We start from the raw sequence: 24,589 nt of genomic DNA, 5'->3' as shown, positions 1-24,589 counted from the left end.
AGAGCAGGAGGAAGAAACTCAAACTGGAGGTTAATGAGGGGAGGGAAGAGGGAAACCGGGACTGGAAATTGGAGATGGGAATGGGACTGGTTGGGCAAGGACACTGGGAGCTTTGTGGGTGAGTGGACTGGGAACCAGTGGGAGGGAGAGGGAAGACTGAGATTGGATGATCGCTGGGGGAGGACTCTGGGACTCAGAACTAGTGGGGTGGTGGAAAGACAGTGTGTGTGTGGGGGGGAAGACTGATCTGACAAGGAGCTCAGATGCAGGAGAAGAGCTGGGATTGGCTGGGCAAAGAAAATGGGAAAAGGAGCCATGGAGCGGGGAGATTAGGGCAAGGAACTGGGGACAGGATGGAGAGGAGAGACTGAGATCAGAGGAGGAGACTGGAGAGGGAGACTGGGAATAGGAGCCAGTGCACAGAATGGGCAGTGAGAGTTTTTTTTAAAGTGCAGTTATTCAATATTTTGTTTTCTCCTCAATATGTGGCCACATGCCCCTGCTTCATTAACTATACACCTTCCAGCTTCAGTAACAAATGAACACCTGTTCTACAGAGAGCAGTCTATTTCCCTGTACAACCCCGATTCACTCCCAAAGCAGGTCCATTCTGTGCACTAGAAGAGGCATGGATCCTGTGGGGAAAAAATTGTTTGTGCTCATGTAATTAAAGACTATCATCATGCCCACGCACAAGTTTACCGAATTAAGGTTTCCTGGGTAACCTTAATTCTGGCATTTCCTAACTTCTGAGTGTTTAACTTTGCAACCTCAATAATATTTGTTTAACATAGTTTGTGTAATAATATATATCTAGGCAGTCAGTAGACTAGATACACAGAATTTGCTCGAAACCTAATTTATTTACAGTTATCATGGCACTATGCAGTAACATTGGTGTTGTCAAGAGTTTCTCCCCTCACCCCCATTTACCCACAGAGGCGGAGTGGGGGGACAAGCCAATCCTTTAGTCATCAAAATCAGTGAAGCATGTGTTAACAACAGCTATGCATGGGTAGTAAATGGGTGGGTTTTTATTACTGCAGCAGTCTCATGACTAACTGACAGATGGCCTGCGTTCCTCATTGATAATACATGTGAAAGGGATCAAGAAAAAAAGAAGTTATTTGTTTTGGGTTTAACACAAAATAATATACACCAGGCCGAGCCACATACAATTTTTCTGGATTTATCCCAACTTCTTTTCTTTATAAAAAAAGCTACGATACAGATCTCTATTTCAAAGCCTGATTTGTTGCTCCTTGCTTTAGTTGTACCTCCAAATCTAAACCTAAATTGTACGGCCAGCAATTGCACACAAGAATTCTGGTGACCAGCTGTAGAGGAGTCACTGTTTTTTTTTTGTTTTTTAATGTAGCTCCTTTAATTTAACTAGGGATTTCCCCCTTCATCTAGATAAAATGAAACTGATTTACTCTATCCTGCCTCTAGCACCTGATCACAAACCCCCAATATTCAAGAGTTCCACCCTTCAGTCAGATTCAGGATGATTGAGAGATCAGGGTTTGTAAGGCAATATCTTGGATCAGTCCAACACCACTCTGGCCAGACAGGCGGAGTATCTCTGCCTCTTCCCATTTTTCTATGCTTCCCATATTTAGTTTACTGTTTTAGCAGGGCTGGGTACCATATGATCTTAGAACCTGGCAAAAAAATGCAGTCTGAGGTGAACGTGAAAAAGGAGAGTCACTGGCAAAGGGCCAGCCTCATTGTGAAGTCTCTGCTCCGAACAAAGGGACTGATTATTGTGGACCATCCATCCCCAAGGTGTTTTCCTGTAAATTTCCTCTGGTTAGAACTTTGCAGAAACTATAATGGAGGAAAAGAAACACCTCTTCACACACAAAGCCTGGGATTACAAAAATCCCTGTCTCCACAATTGATTGACAGAAAATTTCAAACATGGTAAAGCGAGAAGCTCTACCTCACTGCAAGCTGACTTCTCTATTGCTATTTACTTGTCCAGTATTTGGGGGGTTTGTCACCCATGACCATTGCTGCCCATTTGCGTCTGGGGCCTTTTCTACACTAGGATTTTACAGGCTCATAATTCCCAATAGGTGCAACTCCACCTGTGGCAGCTGTTGGGCTTAGAATTTTTAGATTGGTACCAGCAGTACAACTGCACCCATTGGGAATTACAGTTCCAAATATCCAAGTGAAGACAAGACCTGCAAAGGCTGAACTCTACAGTGACTGGAGAGAAAATGTCACTAAAGAACTGTATATGCAAGAAGGTGCAGTGAAGAGTGGGAGTGGCGGGGGGTGGGAAGGAGCTGGAATGAATGGCAGCTCCATAATGAAAGGATAAATGAAAACCAAAGAAACTTTTCAAGAATAGTCTTTGTTCCCATCCATGCAAGGCTAAAAGCCAGCCCCAACTTCAGATGTTCAGGGAAAGGGGCTATACACACATTCATGTGCATGCACACACAAATATCATTTCTATTATTGCTTAATAACTTTTTTATTGTAGGTCAGCCTTTTAGAGTATTTATCTTGCTTGGGGCATTTTCACTTTGGAAACACAATGTATTTATTCACTCCTTTTGCAGTACTGGACAAGGGGCAATATTTATTAGGTGTAGCTTTTGACAAAGCCTTCAGTATTGTTAATCACACCAGCTTCCTTGATATAGTAAAGCTATTAGGATTTTATTGGGTTATGATGCAGATGTTACTAAGTAAATTACCGCCTATCTGTTTAATGGAAATCAAGTGTTGCATTAAGTGGAGTCATTTGTTGAAAGAGAGAGAGGGACAAACCAAAGCAAACCCAAGAGTAACAGATGGTCCAAGACTTTTTTTAATAGTAACTTCCTTACTGTCTGCTTAAATATATAAATAGCATTTTTCAAACGCATATATAACACCTCTCCTAGCCACCCCCTCTACATGAGAGTGGGGGAACTATGTTTGGAGGCCAGTTCCCAGATGGCTTAAAAGCTTCTGTATAACATAGTTTCAGTATGTTTATATTGGCTGGATTGGACTGTTATGGGTTTTTATAAACTCTTCTCGGGTATTGAATGTTTTTAAAAATTAATGGAACACTGTTATGCCCCAGTCCACACTGATCAATACCATCATGTGAGGCTGAAGTGGCTTTAAGAGAAAGAATGGGACTAAGTGAGAGGAAGGATGGTTTGTAGTTAAGGCACTGGATTGGGATTCAGGTGATTCAAGGTAAATTCCTGGCTCTGCCAGACTTCCTGTGTGACCTTGGGCAAGTCACTTGATCTCTCTGGACCTTAGTTTTCTCTCTGTAAAATTTCAGTCTTATATATTTAGACTGTAAGACTCTCTCCTGCTATGTATTTGTACAGCACTGAGCACAGTGGGCCCTGACTTTGGGTGAGACCTTTAGCCACTATTGTATCACAAATAATAAACAACAACAAAGCGCTTCTCCTCACATAGTTCCACCAAGCCCAGTAATAAAATCAGTTTACGTAATAGACAGAAACTAATATCATGGTTTGTAAAATAAAGGAGTTTGCAAAGCAATTCTGACTACGGTCTGTGTCATATTTTTATAAATGAATACAGGTCTTTGATTTGCACATACAACGATAAACTGTGGCTGTGGCACAAGCTCTGTGAATGGGGCAGTGTGTTGTTATGCTGACTCAGGAGCAATGATGGAAGCAGTTTATGACTCTCTTGCCCTCCCCTTCCCTAGGTGGAATAAACCCTGCAACAGCCCTATTCCTGGCATTAAGGCTAAACCCATTCCCCACCTCTGCCTGAATGGGGGAGCATCACTGTGTTTTTCTAATCACAATGTAGTTAGCCGACACAGGAGAGTAAAGTGGGGAAGAGAGGAGATAGATTTTCCTTTTGCCTATACTTTTCATGCAGCTGGAAAGACTCAGAACTAAAATGTTTCCTCTTGACTTTAATGCACGTTCCTCCCTGATACCAATTTCAAATTAATATAAGGATCAATGATTTTAATTCTAATGAGGTTGTTCTGTCAACAAACAAGGACACTGGGCCAAACTCAGTCCAGATGCATCTGATTTCACTACAGTTGCACCTTCTTACACCAGAGTCAAATTTAGCCCATTGTATTAAAATATTTATTGATTTTTTTATCTACAACAATGTAGTGCCATAAAAAAATTAAATAAAGCTGGAAGAGGGGCTTATGGTCTCTTATCTAGCTTTGAGGGAAAAAGCCTTTCTTGTAATTTTTTTTATAATACTTTTTTTCTGTTTTCTTTTCTGTAGGGTATCTACTCCAGACAACTGCACCACATGCTCTGTATGCAAAGTCACTGTGCATTTCCACTCCACATCAGATGTAAACGGCCTACACACAAGAATGGTGTGGGCTGAGTTTCAAGGCTTGCTTTCATCATAGTTTATCTTTGAAATGCTAGACAAAACAGGATTTGTGTGGTTTAACGGAAGATCAGTCATCTCGATTTGCAGACCTTATATCCACTCACATCCCTACTCAAATATAAACACAAAAACAGATTCCCAGAAGAGTAGCTAATTTGAAGACTGTTTATTGGATTATTTGTTTGATCAGCTGATAAATTCCTGATGGTTCCTCCTTCAAACCTTGCTGTTCATGAGTTACCCAACAGGATTTTTTGAAAGAAATAAACACACACAGAGCTTGTTATATAATTTTTTTTCTTGAATTTCTACTTACTTTACTTTGAATTACAAGTGACAGAACTTTAAGCCTGTATGTAACAACTCATTCATTATTGCTAGTCCAAAACATTCAAAAGTTATGAGTCAGGCCCCCAAAAATCACAGAGTTGGCTTAAAACCAGGATTTTTAAAAATACATTTTGTATTTTTTATTTACCTTCTGGTTTTTGAGGCTTCAGGATAGATTTGAATTATGTTTTCCATCTTTTCTCTGCAACCATGAGGGCTAGAAACTTGGGGTGAAAACCTGGCACCTCACTAAAATGACAAAACTCCCATTAACTTCAATGAGTTTAGGATTTCACCTTTGCTTTTTTTATTTTAAAACATGAAAACTGAGGCTCTCACATAATCCCATGACTCTAAGAGCCAACGCTTTAAGAAAAACCACCAAATATTGTGAGACTTGGCAACACTGCTCATTTCTTTTGTGACCATCACAGTAGTATGTAGGCACACAACTTTTAATGAAGTATTAGTGAAAATAACATTTATTTAATAAAAATAAAATTCAATTATTCATCTTATTTATTTGTATTGCAGTAAGACCTACAAGCCTCACTCAGTTATTGGAGGCTCATTGTGCAAGGCATGGAAAACAACTTATTACCTCAAAACTAAACATACCCAGTTTTTTTTTAACCTTTCCTCATAAATTCAGATTTTCTAAGCTTTTTATCATGTTTGTTGCTCTCTTCTGTACTCTCAAATTTATCCACATCTTTCTTAAAGTCAGAATTGGACACAGTACTCTAGCTGGGACCTCACCAATGCTGAGCAGAGTGGGGCAATTACCTCCCAGGTCTTACATTATACATTCCTGTTAATACATGCCAGAACAATATTAGCTTTTTTTGCATCACATTGTTGACTCATATTCAATTTATGTTCCACTCTAACCCCCAGATCCTTTTCAGCAATACTACCTATTACCTAGCCAGTTATGTCCCATTTTGTAGTTGTGCGTTTGATTTTTCCTGCTAAAGTGTAATACTTTGCACTTGTCTTTGTCGTCTTTGCACTTGTACTTTGCACTTGTTGTCTTTGTTGATTTCAAACCAATTCTCCAATTTATCGAGATAATTTTGAATTCTACTCCTGTCCTCCAAAGTGCTTGCAATTCCTCTGAATTTGGTGTCATCTGCAAATTTTATGTGAAAGGGAGATGTGATTTTAGTCCTGTTTATAGAAAACAGGTAACTCACATCACATAATACAGCACCAAAACTGCTACCCTATTCTTGTACCCCAGTCTCTGGACAGAGGCCAAAGATTGAAGGGGTAGTGATTAATCTCTTATACAGCTATTTTTTTTTTAAACTCCTCATTCGTCCTGTGTGTGATTGCAAAAAAATTGTATAGTGGATCAGTCAATACTTGCTAGTAGCTGTATCGGTATTATTGATTTGATAGGACTTTCTAAATTGAGGTTCCAAACAGATCATTTTTAGTTATATTTCTGGGCAGCTACAAGACAGATTGTCAGATCTATATCTGCATACTGCAGGATGCCAATATTTAATAGGTGCCTGAACTGGCTAGTACAAACATAGATGCAACTTGCAAAATGTTGAACACTTCCTTCTGTGCCTCTCTTTGCTGACCAGGAAAATAGAAGCCATGGCATTTTTTAAAAAAATATGAATTATTACAGTATTAACATCAACTTTTCAGCATTAATATTCAATTAAAAATAACTTCAACATTTGCTCTATTGCTGCTGCATACCAGTGTGAAAGACAGCCATAGTCTGCCTAGCAGGTTCAAAGACTTGCCTTTTAAGTGTGTGCTGCTTTTTATGGTACAGCAGGAAGTAGAGTAAACATTCCCAAAAGGAGTACAGGGTGCTGTGTTGCTGCACATTTAAAAGGCACTATGAATGGCTATGTGTTAAGGATGGCAGACATTTCAAGGAAAACGGAAAGGTGAGCAACATGTGAAGGATTCTTTTCAGGTGTACAGTTGTCAACATTAAAACCAGCATTTGCCAATAGCTTGAGGAGTTTTCTCCTGTATTTAAAATGGGAAATTACTGTATTAGGTGCATGGAATAGTACCTTTTGGGAAATGTGGTCTTTTTTAATGATGATCATTGTCAGAACATATTGGCTTAGAAAAATGACTCTCTCTCAGACAAGCACCCAATATGAAAAAAATTACTGCATATCACTTCCTCACATGCTAGCCCTACAAGCCTTATTATTTCCTATATGCCTGTGCCCTGCAGACTCTGAAGGCATGAATCATACCCACACAGGAGCATATGGGAATCAATATCAAATGCTGCCAACTTTTGTTTGTGAACTGGCATTACAAAGAATGGAGATGAAGGTATTAATGGAAATAATCTTGTGCAGATGAATAGAGGAACATCTATGGTTTCTTGGTATAAATGTATCCGATAAAAACAAAGAAAGAGACTCTTCTATACACATGGCATTAGTGGTATTAACTTACCTAGTAACACTAAAAATAAAATAAAATAAACAGTACAAGTTCTGCTCAGGTTGATTTCATCATATACACTAAAGGAAACAGTTTTCCTCTACTGGACTTTTTTTTTTCTTTTGCTATTTACACACCTTGACTGTGGCCACTTTCAATGTCCAACATCAGTGTGCACAGCCAGAGGCTCTAATACTGAGAGAAAGACACAGAGGCTCAGTGAAGTACTTTCATGGATAATTTATCACAACCCACATACATTACTGAGCAAGCTGGGATCACACAATACAGTGGAAAAATTGAATTTCAATATTATCTAACTATAAAAGGGTTCAGCGATTCAGCTCTCCCTGATCAGGGAAGATTCAAATTTTGGATCATCATGACTGTATTATGTGGTGATTAAAGGCCTGCTTCAAAGCCCATCAAGTCAAGGGAAAGACTCCGATTGACTTTAATGGACTTTGGCACAGGTCCTAAATCTTTTTGCACTGGATATATACTTGGATTTTGTATTACCAGCGGCATGATTTATCATTTACCTTGTGATACTATAAAACATCAACTTTAATAAATGCCCACTGGATGGTCTGCTTAGGGGAATTTGGTGCAAGAGCAGTTGGAATTGAATAAAACTATATAGAAATTTGAGCATAAGCCTATTAATCGTGGTATCAAAACAGAAACTATTCAGTAATAAGAGAGTTTGGAAAAGAAACTATGTTAAGGGCTGATTAGTGTGTTATGTATTGGGCGGGATGTGTGTAGGGGGGGAAGATTTCATCGCTGGAAAATAGGAGGGGACAGATGGGGGATGTTGACTCCGCTGATTACAGTTCAGTGTCTAATTTCTGTCCATTGATGCCAGAGAGGAATGAAACACTCTAAACATAAAAAAAGGCAAACAAAAATATCCCCCATCTTTTGAATTAAGTATGATGAATGATCTGAACCTAAAGCAAGCTTTCGATGGGAAAACTAGAGTTTAGCAAAGAATGATAGTTCCAGGGATTTCCTCATCACCGGATTGTTTCACATGATGTTAAATGTTTGCAGTGACGAAGCATAGGAAACAAAAGTTGTTCGTTTTGAATTTATTTTAAGAGTGGGGAATGATGGAATATGTTCTTGGAATTATATTATTTAACATTTAAAATTGTATAGATGCCCTGTGTTTGGAAGTAAGAAAATATTGTCAGCATTTGAGCCTGATCCTTTGACATGCTGCATATTCACAACCTCTGGTGCTCAGCACCCGACAGGATTGGCCGCTTGATGTGCAAGAGATGCTTCATGCAGAAAACATTTTTTTTAAGTGCTACTACTGTAAGTGCATAATAGCAGCATGGGGTAATGATTATGTTGATAATACTATACAGACTTCTATGGTGTGTTTTTTACAAGTGTCCAAAAGGATCTTCCAAACATTCAATAATTAAACCTTGCAGCACCCCTGTGAGGTAGATATAGGATAACGCATCATTTACTACTGAAAAGCAGCTACCACTGGGGTAAAACCCAGCAGCTATTTATTAGTGCACAGCAAAATTATAAAACAGTTTAGGGCAGGAAGTGAGGGGAAAATTGCATCAAATTTCAAACACAGTGAAAACACAGAAGGAAGACTCTAATATACCAGAGTTCAAATTTACCCAGGACACGAAGTACACCTGTATTATTACGAAAGGGCACATACATTCTAGAATGATGAAAAGTGGCCAGGAGTTTAATTTTACATCCTGTCCAAAAAGGCACTAAGAGGATTTTTTTTTTAAAAAGCATGTTCTGTCTTAAATATGTAATCAAATCCTTGCAGATTACATATTTTATCAGTTAGATACCTCTCACAGTATGTAACTACAGAAATTCATATTCCTTATCCAGTCTAGCAGGCTTTTAAACAGTAACAGATGTAAAAACCCAAAGTTAAGTATGAAATCTGCATAACGGGGAACTATTTGATGAAGGGCCAAACAGCAAAATCCAGGCAAAGGAAAAATAGTAGCAGTCAGCAACTGGATCTTAGGTTCCAGCCATATTAAGGATCAAACTGAGTGAAGGAACCAGGCTTAAAGCTAGAAACTGGTTTTGCTGGAACTAATACATCTAGTATGGATCATTTCTAAACTGGTGGTCAAACCACAGTAGAAACCAATTTAGCCAGAGCAGCATTTAGACAAATTTTAAATATGATTTTCAGACTCAGTTTAAAGCCCAGTGCACAGAAGGCCGTTGAAGTACCACTGCTCTCGAATGTAAGTAAATTCCATACTTAGCTAACATATTGAGAGCAGGTCATGTACTTGCAATATATTCTTCATAGGGAATCTATACAGTCAAACACCTTTTTATAGAATTAGTCATTATAAAATGAAGGAGAATGGGAGACATGGTTCCAATTTGTACAGAAGTGCATATCACCACCACCCAGGGGTCAAAATACTTCTGCACGTTTGTCAATTGGGTAGTAACACGTAGGAACAACTTCTCAAAGAGTTTTACCTTTAAGAAACAGTTCTGTTTTCCATCATACCAATGGGCAGATGAATAAACCACTGTATGATTATTTTTATTAAGAGAATTTATAAATATTTCAAGGATTATAAACTACTTCCCACGACAAATTTATTTTCAATTTGACTTGTGCATCTACATTTTCAAAAATACATGTGCAAACAGAGTGCACACTTAGGAAGCATACTCATTTGCGTGATTAGCATGCCCACTTTTGAGTGTGTTGTGTGGTTCCCTAAAACAAGGCTTCCACTTATTTACGGCAGTTCCCATTTAAGTCTTTACAACTTTATTTTTAGAAATAGATAACAGTACCATGTTATGCACAGTATTCTTTATACTTTTAAAAGGTGGTGTAAAGATTTTAATGGGGACCATGTAAACTACTCAACGGTATTGATGATTTCAGTGAAATCAATTATTCATGTTTGCACAGAGAAGTGTACACCCAGAAAACTGCTTTGGATTATAGTAGTGATTCTTAAGAAAGCAGAATCTAATTTTACCATAGCAATGATTACAGCAAAGATCTTATGTGGGAGAAGTCTATTTTAATTTCTCGTGAACATGGATTGTGATATTCTGCTCTTCACACAGACAGAAGTTTTATTGACCTCAGTGGGAGTTTTGGCACATAGGTAGAGCAGAATATCAGAATCCAGGACTGCTAAATTTTGCCCAAACTCTATGATCCATCTGATCTTCCAGGATAACATTTTTTGACATCAAAATATCTATGGGAAGTTAAGGAATGTGTCCACCTGTAACCAAAAAAATTAAAATAAAATACAAAAAATGAAGATTGGGCATACCATATCTAAAATAATGATTAGAAAGTGGTTGGATGGGATTATATTAATTTTAGTATCAGCAATTATCATGACAGTCACAAGACAAAAAAGTCACATTGTGGAGAGAAGAAAGGATCTGTGACAAATAAAGGTTTCTGAGTGTGCTGTAGACTTTCTCCTGCATAAGACTCAACACACTCTGAGAGTTAAACCATTGGCATGTGGTGTGCTCTGTAGTTCGATCAACAGTGGCACATAAAACAGCTGTGCAGATCTGGAAAACTGCTTTTGATTTTGCATTTGGTAGCCAGCCAGCAGCCGCCAGATTTCATGGGTTGGGGGTTGGATGTCAGGGGGGCTGGACATTCACAGATGTTATAGGATGAAAAGAAAGGTCTGGCCACTGCAAATAAATTGATTTGTTCTTGTTACATTCCTGCTCAGCCACATCCTCTGAGGTGCAAGTTAGAGGAACAGATGGGCAGGGTGTGGTTCTTGATTTAGCTTCATCTTTCAAAGAACATAGCACTCGACACTGATTCTTATGCAGCAGAGAACAATGGCTGAACTAAAATGTGTTCTGACTACATACTGGATAGTGAGTGTTGTAGTTCTTATTATAGGCCACTCAGGCAGTGACGCTCATAGTTAAGATTGGCCGACGCTATTATAAGACTGTGTTTTCAGTTGCCTGTAACTTTGACAAATTTAAAGTGTTTGGGGTGAATTTTTTTTTACCTTTTCTTCTTTAATTTGACCCCCTTGTGCATATGCATTATGATACATATGATCACATACTATATTTTCCACAGGACCCTGCCTCATTCAGTCCACAGATATATGGGTGATATTTTATACAGAAATATTAAGAGGCATTTGTTTTCCCCTTCAAGATCTAATGAGAAGTGGCAAATTCCACCACAGGAAGAAAAAATGTTCCTCTTTCAGTGGAAACAAAGGTGTGTTTCATGTGAAAATTAAAAGGCAGTTTTTGCTGGCAGGAACCACCCTCCCCCCCAAACTGTTCCTAATTTCTAGAAATTAGGTGTATTTGGGGGGGATGCATGAAAATTCAGAATTTTTCCAAGAGGGCAGAATTTTTCTATAACACACCATGCTTGTTGGAAAAAATAGTGACGTTTAACTCTGGATAAAAACCACTTATTAATAAAACATGAAATTTTTCTCTTTCACATATCATTGTTTGTGAAGTGGCCACTGCTAGCCATGATACATGTAGCTCTAGAACAGATTTGCTTCTGTCACTATTACAGACAAGTGTAAATGCTTTGCCAACAGTGACGGGAAAGCCTAGAAAGTTCCAATAATGAAGGAAGTGGTTCGTAAGGTGAGGAGGAGCTTTGAAAAAAGCAAGCTACCTGGGGTGAAATCCTGGCCCTGCTGAAGTCTATTGGAGTTTTGCCATTGATTTCAATGGGGCAATGATGTCATCCCTGATCCTTCGGCTATTGTTATGCCATGTGCAAGTAGTAACTTTGAATAACTGTTCTGCTGGCAGTGACTGATAAATGGATGCATCTGAAATGCCTTGGTCCCTTCCTGCTGGAGCAAAGAAGCTGGAAACCAGCCCCTGAGAATTTGCTTGGCATGAGGAATCTTCATTTGGGGTAGAGCCAGCTTATATGCCACTCCCTGTTCATGGCCAGACCAGGAGTGTGTGAGCAAGCTATGCTGGAGGGGATAGTCAGTTTATATGCCCAGCTGGAGGACAGCCTATAGGGACCATTGGAACAACCTGAGAATCAGAGAGCCGTAACAAGCTTTGCGACAGCCCTACACCATCCATTGCCTCCACTGTGCTCGAGTGCAGCAGAGAATTTGGATTTGAATCTCTTTATAAAAGCATTTTAGTTACCTATGAAACAGATGTATTAGATGGAGTGTTTATTCGCCCTACATAGGAAATATCACATTTCCCCTGTCATACTGTGTAAATATGAATATATAGTACGATAGTAAATGAAACAATGAATTCACACTACTGGGGCTCTTTTGGGTAACGCTGATCACTCATTTGGCTCCTGAACCACTGAGGTCTGAGTATCACGGTTTAAATAATTCATTACTATTTGTCCATCCTTACAAATCAGTACACCTTGAATTTATGACTGTTATATCAAGTCATAGAAGTATAAAAACACTGCCTATTTAATTTTGGTATATCTGGGTTAAATTTTAGCCTTGTTTTTAAGCATCAGATGCTAGTTTCTTTGTAGTTTATTAGGTCATCTCTGGTTTCAGAGATGCACATTATCTAATCAATACAGCTAGTCCTATGTACAAAAACTTTATCTGAAAGTAGCTGTGAGACAAAAAAAAAAAGACATTTCATTTGGACAGTGCAAATATTCTGTTAAATACAGTAGTATCTATGTCAATACATTGACTATGGTGAAATCAAATTTCTACTGCAGCTGCAGAAGGTCTAAAGTTACTTTTTGTTACTCTAGTCTTTCAGATTGTCTTATGCTTTTCTCTTAAGCAAATGCTAAATAACATGCTGAAGACAGATTTCAAAACAAAATGGAATCCTTACAGAATACTGTCTAAAAAAATAAAGATCCAGGGTAAAATTTTCAAAAGCTTCTACGGAGCCTAAGTCACTTTTGAAAATAGGACAAAGGTTCCGAAGTCTTACTAACTTTCAGTGAAACAGAACAAAGGCACAAGTGGTAACTTTAATTTTCAACACGAGTTAGGCACCTGCCATTTGTGCCTTTGATAATCTCCCCTTATGTGCCTAAATCACTTTTGAAAAGGGCACTTAAGTCTTCTATGTCGTTTAGGTGCTTTTGAAAATTTTATTCCAATTGTAACATAAGACCAATATATTTAGGTTTCTATTGGTTAATAACTTAGTGCAAGTTAGTAACTTAATTAGTTAATAACATAGTAAAAGCATCCAGATTGATTAACTTAGATTGGTTAATAATTAAATCACACGGTGTTTTAATATCATGTGCTGCAAAGAGCTGCAGGGGACATTTTAAAGAGTCAGTTGTGGCTTGCGAGCCTCAGTCTGAGTATCACTGATTTAGAAAGTGGATTTCTGTTCCCTGAACCAGCTACAACTCAAAATCCTTTTATTGTACATTTCCAAACACCAGCACACAGAATCTACTTTATCTTTTGGTCAAAAGCTAGTTGCCAAGGTGAGAAACGTTCAACATTTGTCACGTTCAACATTTTTAATCTGCCTCAAGGATACAACATACGGTAAGTAGAATGGCAGCTTTTTGAGAAATGAGCTCCATTTGTGTGTATAATTTCCAAGTACAGACCCTTGAATGAGCACTGCACAGCACCTAAATGTGCAAAACCTGTTTGGGTGCCTATGCAACCTTACACTCCCTTACCATTGCTTAGTACGCATCTCTTCATGCATCATCTCTGAATCCGACCCCTAACTCTTCAATCTATATATTTTCTTTAAAACACCACATACTAACACTATGTAGAAGCAACTTTCTGAGCATGATCATTTACATGTATGTGGTGCATGATGGAGAACTACGGGAGAAACAAACAAGTCATTGGTGAATCTCCACAGATTAGGTGTTGCCTAAGCAACCTGGAAGTTTGGATGCCTTGACCAAACCTCGTTGGTCTGCAAAAGTGGACTGGAAATTAAAGCAAAACCAAGTTCTCTCATGAGATAATTAGTCTATCTCGTTCCCAGTTGTGCTAGAAGTATCATGAGAGCTTCTTTTCTGAAGATACGTCACAAATTATACTTCCAGTCTTAACCAAACCAGCAAACTGAACAAGTAAGTGAAAATAATCATAAATTAAAAGAACCCTTGCAAACCTTAAAAAAAATTTACTATGAAAGATGGGTGAAGGCTCCAATCAATAATTCTTTTAACTCTGTCTATCCTTAAAACAAACATAGGCAATTCTATATTTCTGAATTTGACATAAATCTCTACCTTTCTGTCTAGCTCATCATGTGCAGCTAGCATTGAAATAAAGGGCTGCAGCAAAGCACTTAACTGTTAATTTGTGATTATAGAACAGCTTTTTCTCCCCTAGCTTGATGTCACTTGAAAGGAAAAACTCCATTTGTCATAAAGAATGAAAACCAGGACAGAACAACATTTGCTCCCTCTCTCTCTAAGGAATAGTAGGTGGAGTTATATAAACAACAGAGCAATCAATGATCAAAGAGAAATCTTGGGACTGTAATATACCAGAGTATTAAAGGAACAGAGCCTTTTATCTATCATGGAGGAAGGAAGGAAGTAGAGCATTGAGACATGTGTAATACATACCATTAAAAATAAAAAACAAAGTGAGTAACAAAAGAGACTGAGATCAATTAAAAAGTCTGATTTCTTCATCTGTGCTGTTAAAACGATCATGAAGAAAATGCAACTTTCAGTGTTAAAATTATTTTCCATCACTTGGAAAAGCCAGGTATGTTACTCCATTTTAAGCCATATGTTTTTCCTGAATACTATGAAACACAGCGCTGTTCAGTAATGGACCATTTCCATCCACTACCACTACTAACTCAGGCCTACCTTGTCTTCCACTCTGTTCAGCCTTGCACCAATCGTGTTAGTCCCTCGGTCTTTGCTTTTTTCTGTGGAGCAAGGCATATTTTCAAATGAATACTCAGTGTTATAACAATATAGCATTAAGCCACAACACGGTGTGTTTAACTAGCCCGCCAGTGCAGAATAATTGAACACCTTTGCTAGGATGATTAGTTTTATTTCATAAAACTAGCTTTTGTTTCTTTTATAGCATTAGCCCAAGCCAAGGTTTTTAATAGCTCTTTAGTCTAGAGCACTTTCAACCTTCATTTTATGCTTTAAACCGAGAGAATTAAATGGTTCCTAATTTAGTTTATGTTTCTAATTCCAGTTGAAAAAACAACCTGGCACAATGTAAAGCTCTACAGCCACCTTGATAATGTTCATGGATGATGTTTTATCTGCATTTTTTTTAGAAATTAAAACTGGAAATGACATTAACAAATAGCTCTCAACGGCCAATCAGATGATATCTATCTATGTGCAACCACATCTCAAAACAAATAAATACTATTAATACTTTGCACTTCTATTATGATTTCCATTCAAAGCTCTATATGAATATTGTTGATTTCAGCTCCATAACACCCCTCTGAATATAATCCCCATTTTAAGGCTGAAGTAATTGAGTCAACATTTTCAAAAACTGGATACCTAATATCAGGTGACTACATAAAAATCACCCAGTTTTCAGAGGTGCTAGAGGCTAAATATGAATTCAGGTGCCTAACTGCAGGCTGGAACTCGCTGACAATTTTTGGTAAGTAATGAAAAGTATTTTTAATCGATATTTTCACAAAAATATGTTCTAATCAACTTTATTCCAGACACCTCTCTTACATTTTGAGGTTTAATTCTAGCTTGTTATTTAGTGTAGTATAATGATTAAAGCAGGGGGCGAGGAGTCAGGACTTCTGATTTATGGTGCTGCCTTGGGCAAGTCCATTAAACCTTTCTATGCTTCAGCTCCCACATGTGTAAAATAAAGAAAGATATATCACACATCACCATAGTACCTGAGCACCTTACAAATTCTTGTGGTTCTTAGTCATATATTTATGGAGCAGACATTTTTAAATTCAAACATGTCACTGATTACAGGAATTAAAATGTATTATCTCACCTGAGACAGAAATAAAAAGAGATGGCTTCCCTATAGATTGGTCCAACCTGTAAACAGAAAGAAATGATATTGTTCATAACAGAAGATAACTCTTCCTCAGATTTAAACAACAGAATATTCACTTGCTTTGGTTGAAAAACCTCTTCTCCACATAATAGGTTGCAATGTTCAAGTAATTCTGCTTTGCAGTACAAATGAACAACATCATTTGATCCAAAGTTGGCCTTGGTAGTTAAGAAAATATCAGCCCTATATGGATGTCTTAGTGCTTTAGCTATTTTATAGATTCTGGCAATGACCACTGCTTTTCATGGTGATCAGTATTGTCTCAGTTTCCTGATGCTTGCTTTGTTGTATCCATCTGTAGTATCTTTTCTTAGATGATAAGATCCTTGGGGCAGGCACTGTCTTTTTATTCTGTTTGTATAGTGCCTAGCACAGTGGGGATACTGGTCTACAGTTAGGGTCTGTACCCACTAAAGCAATACAAATAACCAGGTTCTGATCAATGGTTCTTAATGATTTAAGTTTTTTTTTAAATTCTCAAAATAGAAACCTTTACTGTGAATTACATCAAACAGTATTTCTCTAATTGTGCAGTCCTAAGTGCCATTTACAATCCTTTAAATCTTCTCCTCCCTACCCGTCTGCACTGCTTATTAGAATCCTCTTCACAGACATTTACCATTTAGGATAGTGAACTTTATGCCATACCTTCTTTGCAACTCTTTGATTCGTACCATCAAGTTGAGATGACCCTGAGAATACTGTTCAATAACATCTCGTACATCATAAGGTTTTCTAGCTTGCTGCAAAACAAAAACAAAACGTGAAGAGCCTGACAAATACCACAGCAAACACAAAGACAGGCCAGTGATTTGCCTCAATAACAGATTATTCAAACAACCCACACTGATGATTTTCTACCCTATTATATGCATGAACGAATATTAAAACTTTCCAGGTTTTTTTTTTTTTTTTTAAACCATGCCCAGGACCTTACAAATTTATTGTGGTTCATGAAAATCTCTGTTTCTCTCTCTCTCTCCTTCCGTCTCCATACCGTAGGGATATGTACTTTTGGACAGGCTGAGGAATTGAGAGGTCAAAGAAGAGCATTTACATTTTGCTCTGAGGTTTGTGGTTATCTTGGGCTGTTCTGGAAGTAAGCTTCATGGTAACAGGCCAGTTGCCATAAACTCTCTCTCTTGCACACACAGATTTCACTCTTCTGAGCCAGTAACCAAAAGGCCAGCAATTTCACATCAGCCCATGCTAAAAGTACCGAGCCACTGGTATCACCGAGGCCTGCCCCTTGACATGTGACAAGTAACCTTAACATCAGCCCAGTGTGTTAATGTTGCTATACCAGTTGTACGGAGCACTGTGCCTTGACATCAGCCTAGCAAGCAACATAGGTCGAACTAGAGACCTCCCTGAAATCTGGGCCTTCGCATCAACCCAGTATTCTAGATTAGCTGTTGCATAAACACTCCTTTAGGTCTGTAAGCAGACAAACAAAGAAAACAAGATGTGCTGTGCAAGTAATCTTGACACAAGTCCAGCAATATATATTCATAGATTCCAAGACCAGATGGGACCACTGTGATCATCTTGCCTCCTATATGACATACTCCAAAATAAGGCCTAGTGGATATCATTTAGAAAAACATCCAATTATGATATAACAATTTTCAGTAATGGAGAATCCACCACAGCCCTTGGTAAATTATTCCAATGGTTAATTACCTTCACTGTTAAAAATGTATGCTTTATTTCCAGTCTGAAATCATCTAGCTTCAACTTCCAGCTACTGGGTCATGTTATACCTTTCTCTGCTAGACTGAGGAGCCCATTATTAAATATTTGTTCCCCATGTAGGTATTTATAGACTGTAATTAAGTCACCCATTAACTTTCTGTTTGTTAAACTCAATAGATTGAGCTCCTGGAGCCTAGCAATATAAGGCATTTTTCTCTAATCCTTTAATCATTCTCGTGGCTCTTCTCTGAACCCTCTCCAATTTATCAACAATCTTCTTGAATTATTGACACCAGAATGGACACAGTATTTCAGCACCCATCACACCAGTTCCAAATGCAGAGGTGAAATAACCTCTCTATTCCTACTTAAGATTTACACATCCAAGAATTGCATTAGCCCTTTTGGCCACATCATCACACTGGATATCATGTTCAGCTGATTATCCCCCACAATCCCTAAATCTTTTTCAGAGTCACTGCTTCCCAGGATAGAGTCCCCCAGTGTATAAGTATGGCCTACATTCTTTGTTCCTAGATGTACACATTTATATTTAGCTGTATTAAAACACATATTGTTTGCTTGTGCCCTGTTTACCAAGTGAACCAGATTGCTCTATATCAGTGACTCGTCCTGTTCATTATTTACCAATTCCCCCAATTTTTGTGTCATCTGCAAACTTTATCAGTGATGATTTTATGTTTTCTTCCAGGTCATTGATAAAAATGTTAAACAGGGTAGGCCCAAGAATCTTTGCAGGACCTTAATAGAAACATACCCACTCGATGACTGCCCATTTATGATTACATTTTGAGAACTACCAGTTAGCCAGCTTTAGAACTATTGAATGTATGCCATGTTAATTTTATATCTTTTTATTTTTTTAATCAAAATGTCGTGTGTTACCAGAATTCTAAATATATTACATCAACACTATCATCTTTATCATCCAAATTTATAATCTACCAAAAAAAAAAAAAAAAAAAAAAAAGATATCAAGTTAGTTTGACAGGATTTATTTTCCATAAACCCATTTTGATTGGCATTAATTATATTACCCTCCCTTAATTCTTTATTAATCGAGTCCTGTATCAGCCACTCCATTATCTTGCCCAGGATCAATGTCAGGCTGACAAGCCTATGATTACCTGAATCATCCTGTCTACCCTTTTTTAATATTGGCACAACATCAGCTTTCTTCCAGTGTTCTGGAACTTCCCCCATGTTCCAAGACTTAATGAAAATGAAATGGATGTTGTCTCCACACATATGGAGGCAATACCCATGGAATACATTCATTTATTCTGCTCCTTTTGGGCACTTCATCTGCCTTCTAACCACTAATTCTTTTCCCCTGGGGTTTATTCCAAACCCGCGTTCCCCTTTACACTGCTGCCATTTGACTGTATCAATATCAAAAGCCTGCTAATTTAAATTTCTGCAGTACTTTCAGTATGAAGAGACGGGCTCTCATGATTCAGCAATATTACCCCAAATTGTCATAAAGTCATTCTCCTTAATAGTATTAGTAATGTGGCCTGGGCTTGTGTGAAATATTTCTTCTCTATATACACATTAGGCAGTTCTGGTTTTCAAGCTTGTTTACCATGTATACATTTTCTGTTAGGCTGCATAACACAGCCTTTACTGTTTCTATCAAGCGAGAATCCAACAGGCTTACCCTTGGGAATCAGACCCAAGGCATGTGCATAGAATAGGGAAACAATGGTAGAGTTATTCTTTTAAAAGTTGCAGTTTAAATACCAGAAGCTTTGAAAATGGATGTAAGATTTATTAGTAATGGTGAAGTTCCGCAACTCTTAAATAGTTCTCAAAAGTTCCAGTCTGCTGCGACACAATGAACAAATCCCCTGGTAAAAGAAACATGGTTGCACTAATCTATAAAGAGTTACTACAGTGATGAATGCTGGAGGAATGCCTATAAATAAATAATGCATTAAAATAAAATAAACCCTCACTGATATGTTTCATATTCCAATTCAGTATTTTCTAAACTTTTGAAAGCTGATCCTCTTTCAGAAAAATGAAATCAGTTGTGCTCTCCCTGCCAACATACATACACTTTCCATGTGTTGTTAAAGGCTACACCTCTTAATGTACAAAACTGCCACACACCTCCAGTTAGTCCTCCATACACCCCCTTCTGCTGAAATAGTGGCATAGATCTTCCTCTTCTTTCCTATGTGCTTTGATCAGCAATGAAATAATTTATAATGTTGACTTTTAAAGTATCATTGCTAGCATCTGACTTAGCACCCATTCAAAGAATGGGGCAATACACACTTTAGAGCTATTGTTTCAGGCTCTCTGCAAACTCAGGCTAACACCTCTGCTTTGGTTATGTTCATTTCACATTCTGAAAGCTTTCCTCACACCCTAACATCAAAGACTTCATTTTTAAACCACAGGAAAGCTTAAGACAATTTGCAGTCCCCCAGCTGGTACTTTGGGTCCTCTTAGAAGAGTACAAAGCACATTTGGGGGGACACTACCCTAATTACTACCAACCTGTTTTGGAGAAAATTGACTCAGCTTGTTCTCAGCCATCAAATAAGAACACAGTATTTTAATACAATGGTACGCCCAATGTGTACAGCCTTCTTGAGGACCATCACAACAGCCTTCTTAAAGAAGAAATACACTCAAACAGCTGAAGTTTTTAAGAGCTGATATTGGAAATAGAGTGACCTTTTCTGGAGAGAGAACTGATTTCCAGACTTCAAGTGTCTCTCAGGTGCAAGTTTTGCTACAGAACAGTTCTTAGGTTTTCTCTGCTGCAATTCACCCCTATGCAGAGGGCAGCAAAAGGCCTATGCACTGATTCAGTTCTACTTAAGCTCTAGTTGGCGGGTTTAAGGGAGACTTAAGTGCTGTATAGGGCTTGGGCTGGACTGCTAGTCAGGGGCAGAAGTTCACCCTTAAGTACTTTTAGCTGTCTTCAGAGTCAGACACCTTCAGCAGACTCATGTTCTACTTCTAACAGGTTTAGCAGTTTCCCTTACCCTCTTGAATTTTTTCTCTCTTAGCCCATAAACTTATCAAATTACTAGAGTTAATCACCTCATTTTTAATTCTCTCTCTTAACATATTTACTTTTTTCAGTTCAATCACATCTTTGACGGAATTGTAGTTCAGTCCGTCAGATACCCCAAAGCAAATCACAAACTCATGTAGCTTTGGGTCACTTCAGAATTGTGGAAGTAGCAGGGATGAGTATATTGACATATACATCTGAGCATGGACAGAGGGATGGAAGAATTCCCAGGAAACCTGACTCTTTAAAAAAAAAATCCTTTAGTTAGGATACATCTACGTTGCAATAAAGACCCACAGCATGGCCGTGACTGGGCCAGGTCAGCTGACTCGGGCTGGACTAAAATTTGCAGTGTAGATGTTTGGACTCAGTCGGGGAGAGGGGGTGTGTGTATGTGTGTCAGAGCCTGGATGCTAGTCTGAGCTTGAGCACCTACACTGCAATTTTCAGCCCAGCAGGCCAAGCCCTGCAAGCCCGAGTCAATTGACCTGGACTCTGAGACTTGGTGCCAAGGGCTTTTTATTGTAGTTGAGACGTACCCTTAGATTCCACAAAGAAAGGGGCAAGTTCCTCAGCTGGTATAAATTCGCGTACCACCAATTTGCAATAGCCAATAATCTTGCCCATGGACTGATATTGTGAGACTATCAAAAAAATTGAATACACGACTATGACCTTACATAATAGAGTCTAGTAAAATAAGGCTGAAAACTATAAACTCAGAACTACTTAGCTACAAGACAAGCCTAATTTAACAGAAATGAAAACAATAGGTCTGGTGTTGCATTCCTTGCACTCACAGGGATGGGATATGGAGGCCTGATAACAAAATGAGTAGGTATGTTATAGTCTGCTTTTTAAGTTACCCTGCTGCTTCTCTCAGCTAAGGAATAGTAAAGTTGGAGGCCTGGAGAGCTTAGATAGTGTGCATAAAGTTAAGGTGCATTACTAGGTAGGAATGTGTATTTAACAGTCAGAGCTGACTATCTTGTGCTTACTTTATCTAATTAGGATGGGCATGTGAAAAATTGACACAGTAAATGATCTTTCAGGAGGAAATACTTATCATGATTATTACTTAGTACTTGGAAGGTTTGTTAGCTTGGTTGACAAAAGGGAATTTGCAAGTTGGAATAGAATAACCAGGCCCTACAGTATTGGAAAAGAAAATATATAAGCCAGTTCCAATAGCTTTCAATGACATTGCCTGTTTCATCCCTTTGCTAATTAGGAGCATTACTGATTATGTTGATATTCTAAATGGGTTACTGCGACAGAATACACCCAACACAGTACTGTAATAATCAGTATTTACACCCAACACAGTACTGTAATAATCTTTGTACAAAGTATGCTTTGTAAGGTATCATCTGAAAACTCATAATTTGCTGGTCAGCATTGTCCTGGTAAAATGTGTGTGACAACATTGTGAAGTTATAAGATTTCCCTCCATGATATTATTAACACATGTTCCACAGCCCTGTCCAAACAGAAGTTGGCAAACAGGTCTGTCCTAAACAAAGGGATATGTGCTCTGCTTAATTTGCATTTGAGCAGTAAACAGAGTCACCCAGAAGGAAAGGAAGACAAAGGAAGTTCAAACAGGTGAAAAAAACCTTCAGGAAATATCCTTCCACAAACACTTTGCATCCTGGGTCTCAGCTGGAAATGTTTTTCAAAAGGGGGACTGAAGCTATAAAAAAGAGGGGGGAAAACCCCCAGGCACCTCCCTGCCTATCACATTCACTGCACTTGAAGAGACAAAGGAAGCAGGCACTGGACTCTGGGGGAAGGGTCCTGACCTGAGAGTTTGGTCAGTAATCTTCTGGAGCTTCTACTGAGAAATTTTGCTTCAGTCTAATAGGTTTGTTAAGTGAGGCATTAGTGAAATCTTCTCTTTATTTTTCCTCTAACCATTTCTGACTTTTATGCCTCATTGCTTGTTCTCACTTAAAATCTCTCTCTTTGTAGTTAATAAACTTGTTTTCCTGTTTTATCTAATCAGGTGTGTTCAAGTTGAAGTGTCTGGATAACTGCATTTGGGGTAACAAGTTGTGTGCATATTATTCCCTTAAAGGAGTAACAGACTGAATGTATTCGTACTGCCCAGGAGAGGGCTTGGCAGTACAGGACCCTACATTTCTGGGGGGAAATCTAGGAGTGGAAGTGTATTGGGGTCACTCTGGGGTAATTTTTAAGGCTGGTAAGAGCCAAGTTGTGGCTAGCTGGCTGCAGCACACACACAGACATAGCTGGGAGTAATTTACATGCCAGAGGCTGTTGGTGAGCAGCAAGGCAGTGTAAAAGGCACCCCAGGTTACAGGGTGGGGGTGACAGAGCTACTTATTAGTCTGGATTGTACCCTGACATGCCACAGTGAGGAAGGATTTTTGCATCAAATTCAAGAATAGAGTTTTCAGAAGGCACAAGAATGAATGATAAATATTAAATATGGGCACAGCTGCATATTATTGTTCCTTATTAGCTGAATGTGCAGCAGCTGCATGCACAGAGCAGTTCTCCAGGAGTCAAACTAGGGAAAGGGAGAGGGAACCAAATGCTAAGGAAATTTCTGAGAAGCACAACCAAACAGTACAAATGTGTGCAACATCCTTTGAAGTACAGGTTGCTTTGAACTATTTTGTTTTCCAGAGACCTCTGCAGTGATTATAGAAGATTACATACACAATTCCTGATTGATAGCAAGGTAACTGAATTACATATAAAATACAGTCTGGGAAGTAGTAAGACTTTGAATTATAAGGCTATAAATACATCAAGAGCTTCTGGTGACATCATTATAAACCACAACAGAGACACTAGTTCCTCATGTCATCACTGGAACCCCAAGCTGTATTTTTAGCTTTGTACACCATGTACAGCAGATTTTAAATTTTCGATACTACAGTGCATGAATTAAAGATATTTTTGCAGAAAACTAATTTAGTCAACAGAAAACTTACCTGGAATGTAATAGATTTTTCTTTAAAATTAGATTGAGGACTCAGGGATCATGTTCTGCTCTCCTGTACTGTTTGTGTGCTTTAGATTTGTGCCAGTGCACATAAATTTGAGTCCAGGAGTTTAAAAGTTTTCACAATTGTAATTGTAATAGGACGTAAAAATGTTATTATGCCAGTGAATTAATTCAATAGGATGTTCAAGAATGGTACTCTGCTTTGAAAGTAAATTATAGGGTGGATAAACTAGGCTGTACTAGAAGTGATTTATTCCTGATGCATGAAATTCACTCTTGTGCAGAGGAGCAGAGTAAGACATAAGGCACCATCCGTGATCCTTTTAATCCCTCAAAATATCATTGTCCACTAGATTTTATAGAACCTTTCCTCAACAGTGATGTATTCACCCCTGTGAAGACAGTACAGCACCTAAGCGGTGCACAGGACTTGCACGGGTCCTCTGCTAAGGGGTGAAAAAATTTCTACACAATTTTAAACAATCTTACAGACTTCATTAGTGAATAATAACCTTGTTATAGAGTTCTACAGAATGGTTTAAAAACGTCTCTGGAAAGAATATTATAATGATGCCATTATATTTAGAAGGTTGTGTTATAAAATGGCCTCAGAATTGTGCATACTTTTCGGCTTTACTCAAAAGTGGTCTTTTAGTGTAATATTTCACACTT

General features: G+C 38.3%; 1 protein-coding gene across 2 annotated transcripts in view; it reads right to left on the bottom strand.

Moving 5' to 3' along the window:
- Positions 1-24,589, bottom strand: part of KCNQ1 (potassium voltage-gated channel subfamily Q member 1) — a 559,181-nt gene that overhangs the window by 130,630 nt on the left and 403,962 nt on the right. For both annotated transcript variants that reach the window (XM_054028151.1, XM_054028153.1), the window contains exons 13-15: positions 16,839-16,933; positions 16,125-16,171; positions 14,987-15,048 (exon numbers count right to left, since the gene is read on the bottom strand). In XM_054028151.1, the coding sequence (XP_053884126.1) occupies positions 14,987-15,048; positions 16,125-16,171; positions 16,839-16,933 (204 nt within the window). The remainder of the gene's footprint in view (positions 1-14,986; positions 15,049-16,124; positions 16,172-16,838; positions 16,934-24,589) is intronic.

This window comes from Malaclemys terrapin, chromosome 4 (assembly GCF_027887155.1).
Source record: "Malaclemys terrapin pileata isolate rMalTer1 chromosome 4, rMalTer1.hap1, whole genome shotgun sequence".
NCBI classification, from domain to species: Eukaryota; Metazoa; Chordata; order Testudines; family Emydidae; genus Malaclemys; species Malaclemys terrapin.
The sequence above is the reverse complement of the archived record's forward strand: the minus strand, read 5'-3'. Positions and strand labels throughout refer to the sequence as shown.